We start from the raw sequence: 13847 nt of genomic DNA, 5'->3' as shown, positions 1-13847 counted from the left end.
TATGTAATCTTGCCAAGATAAATCATTATTTTAACCTACAGGTGTCATATTTTTATTCCTGAAAAATGTACTGAAAAATAATTACTAAACATTAATATTATACATACAGTCAAAAATGTGTGCTCCAGCAGTGTCTTGGAGGCTCTGCTCCTGAGGTAAATGGGAATGGCTTTGGGTAAGAACGTTTCTAATCTGTCTTCCTGTTCTATTCCTAGAGTGGGGTAAGAAACTTTTGAAAGACTATAATGACACTTCTGGTCTTCCATAGAAATACCACCACTTCTGGGCATCCCACTGTATAAGAAACTATGCAACTAGTAGCTGGTGTTGGTTCATTTTGACTTTATTTGATAGACCCAGACTGCCAGCAGATGCAACTAAAATCATATTGCTGAAGAGATCTACCACAGATTTATTTTGTTATTCTGTTTTTTAATTTCCTTTGGTATAATTAACATTGCTACTAATAAACGGGATTCTTGTAGATGACCCCAACACTTATTTTTGTCCCATTTTCTTTCTTTTCTATATAATATATTATATATATATATACATATATAAATTATATATATATATATATTATATATATATATATATATATATATATATATATATATATATATATATATATTATATATATTATATTATATTATATTATATTATATTATATATATATATATATATATATATATATATATATATATATATATATATATACATACATACACACACACACACATATAGTCACCCAAGGATCACCTTTCATGCTTAGAGGAAGTATGCAATACCCTGCTGGGGCAAGAGATGGTACAACTGCTAACAATACTATCTCATTTCTCCTCTGTAGCTCCATGAAGCCAGCTAGTATGGGTACCTAAGCCACATCCACCATCACCTAAACTCCACCTCTTCAAGTGGGGACAATATATATTCACAGGCTCCTGGAAGATGCCGTCTAAGTCTAAGGAACGCATGATCCTGTATGACAGAATGTCTTGACCCAGACCCCCTCAGCATATTTGAGAAGATGAGAAGCCTGAGAAGCAATTGTTAAGCCTGATTTCTATTGTGCCACTGCACACACATTTTTATTCTGTTTTTTTGGACACTTGCAGTAAACACGGTGGCCCTGTCATAACCCCAACTTTTCTTTGATTCTCATTCCCCTCATTTGCATCTTGCAATACACACACACACTTTTCAATTGGTTTCCATAAAAAAAATAAAAAATAGAAGACATAAATAAGCTGTTCTAAGAAAAATGTACATTTGGGATTATTTAAAATGTGAATAACAATAATAAAATGCATGTGCATTTAATAATTTACACATGTTAGCAATGAATTTATTACTTCGGGCCCTCTACTGAGCATTTTGCCAAAGCAGCAATCCTTATAAAAGTTCAAATGGGCTTGAGATATTTTAGATTAAATGGGCTTGAGAAATCTTAATTAATCTCTTCATTTGACTTGTATGTAATTTTTGAAGAAAATAAAACCTTTTTAATCTGCATATACTGTAATTTTACCATTCAAATAAAAGTGAAGAGCAAAATGTATACTTTTTGTTAGCAACAAACTGTCAGGCTTTACAATATTTTGATTAGTTATACAGAGTAGCCCACTCAAAAGTGGCCCGTCTCCCGTCCTGTCTGCTGACAAGAGTGTACATGAACATGCTCAAATGGGCATTGAGATGTATTGGCACACAAAGAGATCATTTTCAGAATCTTCTGTAAATGTGAGTACCAAATTTGATCATTTGTTTTCTCTTCACCACTTAATGCAGTCGTTTCACTGGAGGCGGGCCACTTTTTCGTGGGACACCCTGTATAACCCTTATGAATTTTACACATACCCTTTAGCTATAATGCCACAAAGATGTTAAAAAAAAGAAAAAGTCTAACAGTCAAAGGCCCACAATGGCTCAACCTTCCATGATGACTATGGCTATGAAGATCTCAGCTCCACTACAAAGTGGATACATAAACAGCCTAACTAGTTAATTCACAGCCTTAAGCAGTTAGCATGATTGTTATGTACAGGAGACGTGCCACTGCTTCATAATTATAGACTACTTTCAAGTAAATATTCTATGAACAATGATTAATTTTTCAGTTCCGAAAAAACTTATTTTAATGAAATGTACAGGGTGTGCACAAAGTCCATATACCCCTATCTTTAGTAGCATTTACAGGAATAACCATGACAATTTGGTTCCTGTGGACATCAGCCCAAGTCTTCCTGGTATTTCGAGGTGTGTTTCTCTGACATCCTGTCTGGTGCTGCCACCTGCTGCTGCTCAAGAAATCGCAACAACGTGGCGGTCGTTCTAAGACGAAGCGATGGCTGACAAGTGTTTTCACGATCGCGGAGCGTTTGAATGCTAACTTGGACAGACGTCAGGAAGCTTGTGATCTGATGTTGCACCAATTTCCAACAAATGCTGAGAAGGAAAAGGTTATGTTCTCTGACGAGGGAAAAGAAAATCCACATTTCTTTGAAAAAATTGAGCATAACCCACCACACGTGATGATCTGGGCCGGAATGACAGCACAGTATTTGTTGGACCCTTATTTTTTTGATGGTTCTATTAACCAAATCAGTTATCTGGAAATGCTGAATGGTTGGCTCATCCCACAACTGAGAAACCAGGGCGTCCTTGACAGTGTTTGGTTTCAACAGGACGGGGCACCTGCCCATTTCGCAATCATCGTGCGTGATCGCCTCAACGAAGTTTTTGGGAATCGTTGGATCAGACGAGGATCAAACAACAATCCCGCTCCTCTTCCATGGCCTCCGAGAAGCCCTGATCTCACAACTCCAGATAATGCTCTCTGGGGGTTTATCAAAGAAGACGTGCGGAAACGCAGTTATTCATCAAACGATGAACTGAAACATGCGGTTCGTGCAGCGTTTCATAAAGTCACCCTGCAAAATGTTGCAGAACATGAGCAGGAGAACCTGGCGGCGCATTCGGCTATGCAGAGGTCAAGGAGGGACCCATACAGATGTTTTGGATTCCTAAGAGGTAACCTTTAGCTTTCAAAATCCCCCAAAAGATAGGGGTATATGGACTTTGTGCGCACCCTGTAGTCTTGCATCCATTTTATTCAGTATTAACAAATGTTAATCATTTAAATATGTGTCTGTAATTGAAAGCTTCATGGGCACAATATAAGTAATAAAATAATTTCCCATTGCACATATCTATACTAATAAAAGGCAAGCCCTCACTGACTCACTCACTCACTGACTCATCACTAATTCTCCAACTTCCCGTGTAGGTAGAAGGCTGAAATTTGGCAGGCTCATTCCTTACAGCTTACTTACAAAAGTTAAGCAGGTTTCATTTCGAAATTCTAGACGTAACGGTCATAACGGTCGATAACGGTCGACAACGTCCGCCATGTTGAACTTTCTTACTTTTTGGCCTCATCTTCACGAAATCTGGTAGGCGGCTTCCCTGCACTAACCGAAACCAATGTACATACTTATTTCAGTGGTATGACGCCACTGTCAGCCATATTGAACTTTCCAACGTCACTAATTCTCCAACTTCCCGTGTAGGTAGAAGGCTGAAATTTGGCAGGCTCATTCCTTACAGCTTACTTACAAAAGTTAAGTAGGTTTCATTTGAAATTCTACGTAGCGGTCATAACGATCGACAACGTCCGCCATGTTGAACTTTCTTATTTTTTGGCCTCATCTTCACGAAATTTGGTAGGCGGCTTCCCTCCACTAACCAAAACCAATGTATGTACTTATTTCAGTGGTATGATGCCACTGTCGGCCTCCATATTGAAGTTTCCAATGTCAATAATTCTCCAACTTCACGTGTAGGTAGAAGGCTGAAATTTGGTACTTATTTCGGTGGTATGATGCCACTGTCGGCCGCCATATTGAACTTTTCAACGGTCTTTGTTACTTATGGGCCCATCTTCAAGAAATTTGGTACGCAGGTTCCCAACGCTAACTGAATCCTATTTACGTACTGTACATATATACGTCCATAGCCTGCAGCTCGGTCATCGTGTGAGGCGTCATTGGGTCCCCCATCCCAACACCTCCCACGTTGTTGGCTGCCTGCCTATAAAAGGCCATCTGTCGCTCCAGTCTCTAAATTCCCTTCCTTGCTACGCCACGGGATTCACGTCTCCCTGCTGATAACTACAGCCTTTTAATTTAATCCACAGCTTCTCCGCTGTTTTATTGTTCATTTATTACGATTATAGCTATTGTGTAGGTATTTTAGACTTACTTTACATTGTTCAGGTATGGGCTCACCACCTATGGGAGGGGCCATGGAGGTTGGGTGCAATGTGAGTTGGGTGGTGGCCGAAGGCGGGGACCTTGGCGGTCTGATCCTCGGCTACAGAAACTGGCTCTTGGGACGTGGAATGTCACCTCTCTGAAGGGGAAGGAGCCTGAGCTAGTGCGCGAGGTGAGAGGTTCGGCTAGATATAGTGGACTCACCTCGGCGCAGCTTGGACTCTGGAACCAATCTCCTTGAGAGGGGCTGGACTCTCTACCACTCTGGAGTTGCCCCCGGTGAGAGGCGCCGAGCAGGTGTGGGCATACTTATTGCCCCGACTTGGAGCCTGTGCATTGGGGTTTACCCGGTGGGCGAGAGGGTGGCCTCCCTCCGCCGGGTGGGGAAGGGTCCTGACTGTTGTTTGTGCGTATCGCGAACAGCAGTTTGGAGTATCCACCCTTTTGGAGTCTCTGGAGGGTTGCTAGAGGGCATACCTTCTGGGGATTCCCTCGTTTTGCTGGGAGACTTCAATGCTCCGTGGGCAATGACAGTGAGACCTGGAAGGCGTGATTGGGAGGAATGGCCCCGATCTGAACCGGCGGTGTTTTGTTATTGGACTTCTGTGCTCGTCACGGATTGTCCATAACGAACACCATGTTCAAGCATAAGGGTGTTCATATGTGCACTTGGCACCAGGACACCCTAGGCCTCAGGTCGATGATCGACTTTGTGGTGTGTCGTGGACTTGCGGCCATATGTCTTGGACACTTTCGGGTGAAGAGAGGCGGAGCTGTCAACTGATCACCACCTGGTGGTGAGTTGGCCGATGGTGGGGAAGATGCGGTCAGACCTGGTAGGCCCAAGCGTGTTGTGAGGGTCTGCTGGGAGCGGCTGGCAGAGTCCCCTGTCAGAAGTAGCTTCAACTCCCACCTCCGGCAGAACTTCAACCCGTCCCGAGGGAGGTGGGGACATTGAGTCGAATGGGCCATGTTCCGTGCCTCTATTGTTGAGGCGGCTGACGGAGCTGTGGCGCAAGGTGGTGGTGCCTGTCGTGGCGGCAATCCCGAACCCGTTGGTGGACACGGCGGTGAGGATGCCGTCAAGCTGAAGAAGAGTCCTATAGGACTTTTTGTCCTGTGGGTCTCTGGAGGCAGCTGATAGGTACCGGCAGGCCAAGCGGAGCAGCGGCGGTTGTTGCTGAGGCAAAACTTCGGGCATGGGAGGAGTTTGGAGAGGCCATGGAGAGCGACTTTGGACGGCCGAGGAGATTCTGGTCCACCGTCCGGCGTCTCAGGAGGGAAGCAGTGCAGTGTCAACACCGTATATGGTGGGGATGGTGCGCTGCTGACCTCGACTTCGGGCGTTGTGGGTGGTGGGAGGAGTACTTGAAGACCTCCTCAATCCCACTAACATGCCTTCCAATGAGGAAGCAGAGCCTGGGGACTCTGAGGTGGGCTCTCCCATCTCTGGGACTGAAGTCACCGAGGTGGTCAAAAACTCCTTGGTGGCAGGGCCCGGGGTGGATGAGATCGCCGGAGTTCCTTAAGGCTCTGGATGTTGTAGGACTGTCTTGGTTGACCGTCTCTGCAACATCGCATGGACATCGGGACAGTGCCTCTGGATTGGCAGACCGGGGTGGTGGTCCCCTCTTTAAAAGGGGACGGAGGGTGTGTTCCAACTATAGAGGGATCACACTCCTCAGCCTCCCTGGAAAAGTCTATTGGGGTTCTGGAGAGGAGGGTCCGTCGGATAGTGAACCTCGGATTCAGGAGGAACAGTGTGGTTTTAGTCCTGGTGCGGAACAGTGGACCAGCTCTTCACCCTTAGCAGAGTCCTGGAGGGTGCATGGGAGTTTGCCCGACCGGTCTACATGTGTTTTGTGGACTTGGAAAGGCATTGACCGTGTCCCTCGGGGAATCCTGTGGGGGTGCTCGGGAGTATGGGGTACGGACCCCTGATAAGAGCTGTTGGTCTCTGTACAACGGTGTCAGAGCTTGGTCCGCATTGCGGCAGTAAGTCGAGCCCGTTTCCAGTGAGAGTTGGACTCCGCCAGGGCTGCCCTTTGTCACCGATTCTGTTCATAACTTTTATGGACAGAATTTCTAAGCGCAACCAGGGTGTTGAAGGGGTCGGTTTGGTGGACTCAGGATTGGGTCACTGCTTTTGCAGATGATGTTGTCCTGTTTGCTTCATCAGGCCGTGATCTTCAGCTCTCTCTGGATCGGTTAGCAGCTGAGTGTGAAGCGGCTGGGATGAGAATCAGCACCTCCAAATCCGAGAGCATGGTCCTCAGCCGGAAAAGGGTGGAGTGCCCTCTCAGGGTTGGGGGAGAGATCCTGCCCCAAGTGGAGGAGTTCAAGTATCTGGGGTCTTGTTCACGAGTGAGGGAAGAATGGAGCGTGAGATCGACAGGCGGATCGGTGCGGCATCCGCAGTGATGCGGGCTCTGCATCGGTCTGTCGTGGTGAAAAAGGAGCTGAGCCGTAAGGCAAAGCTCTCAATTTACCAGTCGATCTACCTTCCTACCCTCACCTATGGTCATGAGCTATGGGTAGTGACGAAAGAGCGAGATCCGAATACAAGCGGCTGAAATGAGTTTCCTCCGCAGGGTGTCTGGGCTTTCCCTTAAAGATAGGGTGAGAAGCTCAGTCATCCGGGAGGGGCTCAGAGTAGAGCCGCTGCTCCTCCCATCGAGAGGAGTCAGATGAGGTGGCTCGGGCATCTGATCAGGATGCCTCCTGGGCGCCTCCCTGGTGAGGTGTTCGGGCACGTCCAACGGGAGGAGGCCCCGGGGAAGACCCAGGACACGCTGGAGGGACTATGTCTCCCGGCTGGCCTGGGAGCATGGGATTCTCCGGAAGAGCTGGAAGAAGTGGCGGGGAGAGGAAGTCTGGGCCTCTCTGCTTAAGCTGCTGCCCCCGCGACCCGACCTCGGATAAGCGGAAGAGAATGGATGGATGGATGGATGGATGGATGGATGTTCAGGTACCCATTTCCTTTATCATTCCAACCTTACCCCCATTAACATGTCTATCGAGGTGATCACCATCGATCAAAGAACTGTCAATTACCGAGTTGTTTCCATGCCCGGAGATGGCACCTATCTTTTCCATTCTCTGTTACATATTGCACGGCCATATCAGGCTCACTCTTGATATCCGAAGGAACATTGTGTCTTATGTATTGAATGACTGGGACAGGTTCAAGGTGTGGACTGATGACGGTACAGGAGATAATTAGACTACACAGGAGCACTAGAAGAGTGAAATGCTTAAGCCCTTCACCTATGGATCTGCATGTGAGTTGATGGCTGCCGCCGAATTGTTCGGTTGTCGCTTTCAAGTGTACGAAATGGCCAAATATTTTACACCTTTCGACAACCGCCAATGCCTCTTAAACATCTTGGATTCACAGGTGACGATTTCAGTAGTGGACACTTTGATGTTTATGAATGTTTAAACTCTCAAAAGCTGGATGTGAAGTTATCGATGAAACCGGTTGTATACTTACAACGCTTGACACATGCCGAATGTCTCTTCAACACAAGTCCTACAAATGCTGTCGTAATTGAAACAAACCATGAAACTCAAACCGATTATGACAGCAGCAATCCAAGCTGTGAGATTTGAAACAAGATTACTGTTCACATGGCCAACTGTACGTTGCATGCTCAAGAGTAAGCTCAGCGCACAGCTTGGTCATATTACAACCGGAGGGCCGAACTCACAATGTGGTATACAAAGAGATCCTTCACAAATAATTATTGGTATATTTTCTCTCAGTTTAAAAGGGTTTAATTTTCTTCTTAATAAAAATTTTAAGGCAGTACTTTGCCGCTGCGAAGCACGGGTATTTTGCTAGTATCACTATAAATTCATCAAGTGTTGTGCAAGGAGGTTCACCATAAAGTAGAATATGATAGGAACATGTATATCTCTCACAACATTGTAACAATATTTCAAACTCACTTGATGTGTACACCATTAATGTTTAATAACATGCATAATGAGAATTTACACACATTAAACCTTTTTCACCTAAGATAGTAGTTTGAACCACACCAGGACCAGCTCAACATATATACTTATACAAATACAGATTCAAAAGCAAATTAAGAGGCTATTTAAATGGTGTACCTTTAAGCAGGGCGACAGACAGCTGGTCTGTATTAAGATTGCTGACATATTTGCCCAGGTAAGTGTTAAGTACCCAGGCAACCAGGCCCTCCAACATAATTAAATATTGGAAACGATGTAAGAGGGGTATAGGAGTCAGCTGCTGTCTTCTGCTTCACTTTCAGCAACCTATGGAAAAAGGAGAGGAAAATTAAAAATACAGGTAGTCCCCAGGTTATGGACATCCGACCTACAACTTACGAACGGGCCGCAGCTGCAATGCATGCGCCTCAGTAACTGCCACTCCGTCATCTTCGGCCTGGGGACACTGCAAGTTTCACTGCCCGCCTACCACACACAGCTGTCCCGTTCGTTCTCAGTGGGCAGCTGGTAATGCTGCAAGCGGTGGCTGGAGGGGGGCGATTTCACTGCTGGCGCAGTATAGTGTCCCTCGGGCGGCAAACGGTTTCACTGCCAGCCCACCACACGGCTGCCCCGTTCGTTCTCGGTGGGCGGCTGGTAATGCCGCAAGTGGTGACCCAGTTGTGGCTGAACGAAGGCCGCTGAGGGTGAGCAAAGACGCAAAGTGGCTGGCACGTAGTGCAGGCCTGTGCGGGGAGGGGTTGGCGAGCAAAGCCAGCAGGGGGTGAACTATAGTTTTAATTAAATTTCTTTTTAATTTTGTGTTTAAGTATGATGTAATGGAAAAATTCTGGTTTTATTTTTTTTTTTTAACATAATCATGAATGCAAGTAAAAATATCTATTCATAAAACAGTTTTTTGTGAGTATAATTTTGCAGACCTGTCCAATCTTAGAATCAGTAGCCATAACCTGTGAGGAACATGATAATTAAAAAAACAAGCAACATTTTGTTTTAGTTTCAGTTTAGGGACCAAAACTGAAGAAATCTGCACATTTCATTTTCTTCTCTTATGATAAAAATAAAATAAAAATTGCAAGGGGCGGGGTCTGGAAATAAGCAGAGTATAATGCTTTCAGTGAAATGTAGGTACAAAATGGTTCACGAAATAAAATAAGGAGTAAACTTAAAGAACCTTCTCATGGCACTGCGCAGAGGGAATCAGATAGATAGATAGATAGATAGATAGATAGATAGATAGATAGATAGATAGATAGATAGATAGATAGATAGATAGATAGATAGATAGATAGATACTTTATTAATCCCAAGGGGAAATTCACATAATCCAGCAGCAGTATACTGATACAAAGAAACAATATTAAATTAAATAGTAATAAAAATGAAAAAATGAAAAAGCAGACAATAACTTTGAATAATGTTAGCATTTACTCCCCCGGGTGGAACTGAAGAATCGCATAGTGTGGGGTCTCCTCAGTCTGTCAGTGGAACAGGACGGTGACAAAAGTCTGTCACTGAAGCTGCTCCTCTGTCTGGAGATGACACTGTTCAGTGGATTTTTCATGATTGACAGGAGTTTGCTTAATGCCCGTCGCTCTGCCACAGATGTTAAACTGTCCAACTTTACGAATCAGTCTAACATACCACTGTCAAACCTGCTTAATTCAGTTCAAGGGTTGTTGGGATGATTAATAATAATAGTAATAATAAATTACATTTACATAGCACTTTTCTCGCTACTCAAAGCACTTTACATAGACAGTAGGGGAGCTGCTTCAACCACCACTAATGTGCAGCATCCACCCAGATGATGCGATGGCAGCCATCTTGCGCCAGTATGGTTACCACACAAGAGCTGTTAGATGGTGAAGGGGTGAGAGACAAATGACCAGGCTGTGATGGACAATTTAGCCAGGACATCAGAATACACCCACTTCTTTTCAAAGGATGCCCAAGGTTCTTTTATGATCTCAGAGAGTCAGGATCTCGGTTTTACGTCTCATCTGAAGGATAACACCATTTTTCTGTCCCCTTCACTGCTCTGGGGCATTGGGATCCATATTCAGCTCACAGCGTAAGCACTCCCTGTTGGCCTCATCACCAGCAGCATCCCAACCTTTTCCAAGATGGTCTCTCATTCAAGTACTGGCTTGGCCCAAACAAGCTTAACTTCAGGTGGGTGACCTGTTCTGGAGTGCATGTGGTATGGCTGCTGGCTATTGGACAATATGATGGCAGAGTACCGCCGGTTGATTCATAGGGATGCACCAGAAAAAGTGGACAAACGAAGGGCCACCAAATCAAAAAACTAAGATGCAACAAAAATTAGAGAAGTTATATGTAAGTCAATGAACATGTATTGCTTATCTTATCATTGCTAACAATTATCATGTTAAATTGATTTTGAATAATGATGTATGGAAGCTGCATGGAAAACCTCTTCTGCAGTACCTGTCCCCAATTAGTCATTAAATACTTTTGGCTGCACTATCACCTGGCTGTGACTTCACACATTATGAAGACTTTGGAAAGGCTAATATTGGCTCACCCGAAATGGTCAGAACAGCAATGGACCCTCTGCAGTTTGCCTATCAGTCCACATAGGGAGGATGATGCCCTCATCTCATTACTGAATAAAGCCTACTGCTATCGAAAGAAGCTTTCTGGGAAAACTTGGGGGTTGGTGGTGGGATTGGCACGCCAGCCACTGTAAAAACCTGACACTGTTCCATTCAAACTAGTGTGGTGCTAAGGTGTCACCCGCTACTCGGCTGCACTCTGGTCCTACTTTGGGATCCTGAGGTGGTTCATCATGTGTTGGGTGTGGCAACACACTGTATCAGTGCATGCTCCCAACCTCCTCCTCCTCCATCCACAGAAACAGGACAACACGGTGAGGAGCTTGATTTTTGAATTCTCTAGTACATTTGACACCATGCAGCCCAGACTTTCTTGGGGAGAAACTGTGGTCAGTGTGGGTTGATTTTACCACTGTGCCATGGATACTACATGGACTACTAAACATTCAGGCCACAGTTTGTGAGGTTTAAGAACTGTTTATCTAACATGGTCATGAGCAGTACTGGTATTCTACAGGGGACTGTATTGACTCCCTTCCTGTTTATCCTGTACACCTCAGACTTGAATCATCTCATCCACAGAAACATTCCGACGACACAGCCATAGTTGGGTGCATCAGCAGTGGGCAGGAGAATGAATGCAGGACACTCGTGGAGGACTTTGTCAAATGGTGCAAACTGAACTACCTGCGCCTCAATATCAGTAAGTGACTTCAGGAGGTTCAAGCCCACTCTGCCCCCAGTTCTCATTGATGGTACACCGGAGTGCATCTGAAAGACAGGCTTGAGTGGAGTACCAACACAGAGGCCATCCATATCTAAGAAGTGGAGAGAGTCGCTTCTGTTTCCTGAGGAGGACAAGAGGGTTGTTTGGTGTATGCAGACCCCTCTTACATATTTTCTACTGGTCTGTAGTGATGGATGTACTTTCCATGCTGTAATGTGCTGGAGAAATGGCATTAGTGCTGGTGATGCCAACACCCTAAATAAACTGATCAAAAGGCAGAGTCAAGCTGGGTTCGCTGGAGAAAATGGTAGAACAGACGAACATTCAGTTGGTGCTTACTATTCTGGACAATGACTCTCACCCTCTGTATGTATTCAGTAAAAGACGGAGACGACTGAATTACTCCAAGAAGCACTATTCCACAATCGGACATCAAGCTGTATAAAGGAGTCACCTAATATGGTTGAGGTGGTCTTGTTCCCGGTGTTCTTAACGGTGCTGAGCTGGTCTAACAGACAGTGACGCTATGTGGCAATATACTGTGACACTAACTGACATCCTGTACTGTGAAATTAATACTGCTAAGTTTGTAAAATTCAAATTACTTTGCATTCAGTAAATACCTACACTTTGCTAATCTACTTATATAGAACTCATTTTTAGATAGATAGATAGATAGATAGATAGATAGATAGATACTTTATTAATCCCGAGGGGAAATTCACAAACTCCAGCAGCAGCATACCGATAAAAAACAATATTAAAGTGTGGTAAAAATGTATATTTTATGTTGTCAGTATACCTATTATATTTGTGCCTTTTTGCTCATTTTCTTCAGAATTAATAGTTTTTAAATTATCCATCTAAACACAAAGTGTTCATTTGTTAAATTTTAATTACATATAATTTTTAATTTTTATGTATAAACAAAATTTGATGTAATGGAAACACTATGATTGTATTTTTGTGTTCATAAATGCAAATAAAAATAACCATTCCGAGTAAAAACAATTTTTGCGTTTAATTTTGCGAACCTATGTAACAGTTTTGCTATTTATTCAAATTCATGCTGTAAGGGATGCTGTTAGATCCAGGTTCGTGCCCAGCTTCAAAGCACTGGGTTAATATTAGTGGTGGGTCCTTTCCAGGTAGTGCAACATGTTGGTGGTGGGGGGGGTATCTTTGGCTTTATAAAATAAAAAAAAGAAGAAGACTGGCAGCCCCCGGAGTTGACCGTTAGGCCATAGCCACGCCAATAACCCCTAAAAGCCACGCCCGGCTACAATATAATCCGGCCCATTCTAAAACCCAAACCAATTACGCCTCCTTATATCCTTCGTGGCCACGCCTTAATTTCGGCAGACTGACAGGAGGAGGATGTCATGTCACGTCCACTTCAGAGGAATTTGGACCGTAACGCCTGATCGACCTGCTGTTACAGCGATGACACGCCCACTTCAATAATAACAAATAGGATTTTGCCCCTCAAACCCTGCCTTACAGTTAGTATAAAATCTGAGCATGTCTAATGAACATCCTTGACTCTTTCAATAAGTTCAGGAACGATGCTACGGCACAAGACAAAGTTTCGTCCAGATTTAGTATCCGTTCTGGCTCTATTCATATTAAGTTCTGACACATCGCCCGCCCCCTTCTCTTTACTACTCATTCAGTTATAAAATTTCGACACGATGGCCATGCAGCTCATAGCTCGCCACTCACCATGTCCACGCGTGCTGATGGTCACCGTAACTGCTGGCCCCTATTGCCGAAGTGTCTCCTCTGTGGTTTTCTCCCTGCTCCTTTCCCTTTGGAAGCCCCCCGCAGAACACTGCGTCATAAACTCCACTTGTCGGACGAATGACCTGAAGGAGCTGTCCTGAAAGTGAAAGGAGGGAAACGGAGCTTCTCGTTTGACTCACTTGTAGCCTCGCTTTGCTCACTTAGTGGATTCCTGTCGCGTCTCATCTGCCATAAATCCGTCTCGATTTGCACTTATACCCCCTGCCCTTTCGTCGTTGAAACAACATTGAGGAACCGCGGAAATGCTATTCGCCGAATGTAAACAGGGCACGCCGCTTCCTTGTGTCCCAAAAATTTCCCACTAGAAATTTCCGGTAAACGAAAGCAAATCGAGAGTGCTTTATTTTGGAAGAATAAATGTTGCTGAACAATTAGCGCTATCTAGCGAGCGGAGGATATCATTGTAAGAATACTGCGGTCTGAGCACGCACGTCACTTGTTTGAATGCGGGTGGCGGGCTCTTGACGCGTCAGGAGAGAGAGGCTG

General features: G+C 44.6%; 1 protein-coding gene across 5 annotated transcripts in view; it reads right to left on the bottom strand.

The window, feature by feature from the left end:
• vps13d (vacuolar protein sorting 13 homolog D) overlaps positions 1-13640 on the bottom strand; it is a 192292-nt gene extending 178652 nt beyond the window's left edge. For all 5 annotated transcript variants that reach the window (XM_039755421.1, XM_039755423.1, XM_039755422.1 and 2 more), the window contains exons 1-2: positions 13281-13640; positions 8391-8558 (exon numbers count right to left, since the gene is read on the bottom strand). In XM_039755421.1, coding sequence (XP_039611355.1) covers positions 8391-8487 — 97 coding nt within the window. In that variant the 5' untranslated portion in view covers positions 8488-8558; positions 13281-13640. The remainder of the gene's footprint in view (positions 1-8390; positions 8559-13280) is intronic.
• Positions 13641-13847: the final 207 nt, after the last annotated feature.

This window comes from Polypterus senegalus, chromosome 6 (genome assembly GCF_016835505.1).
Source record: "Polypterus senegalus isolate Bchr_013 chromosome 6, ASM1683550v1, whole genome shotgun sequence".
Taxonomy (NCBI): domain Eukaryota; kingdom Metazoa; phylum Chordata; class Cladistia; order Polypteriformes; family Polypteridae; genus Polypterus; species Polypterus senegalus.
This window is presented reverse-complemented; position numbering and strand designations above follow the sequence as displayed.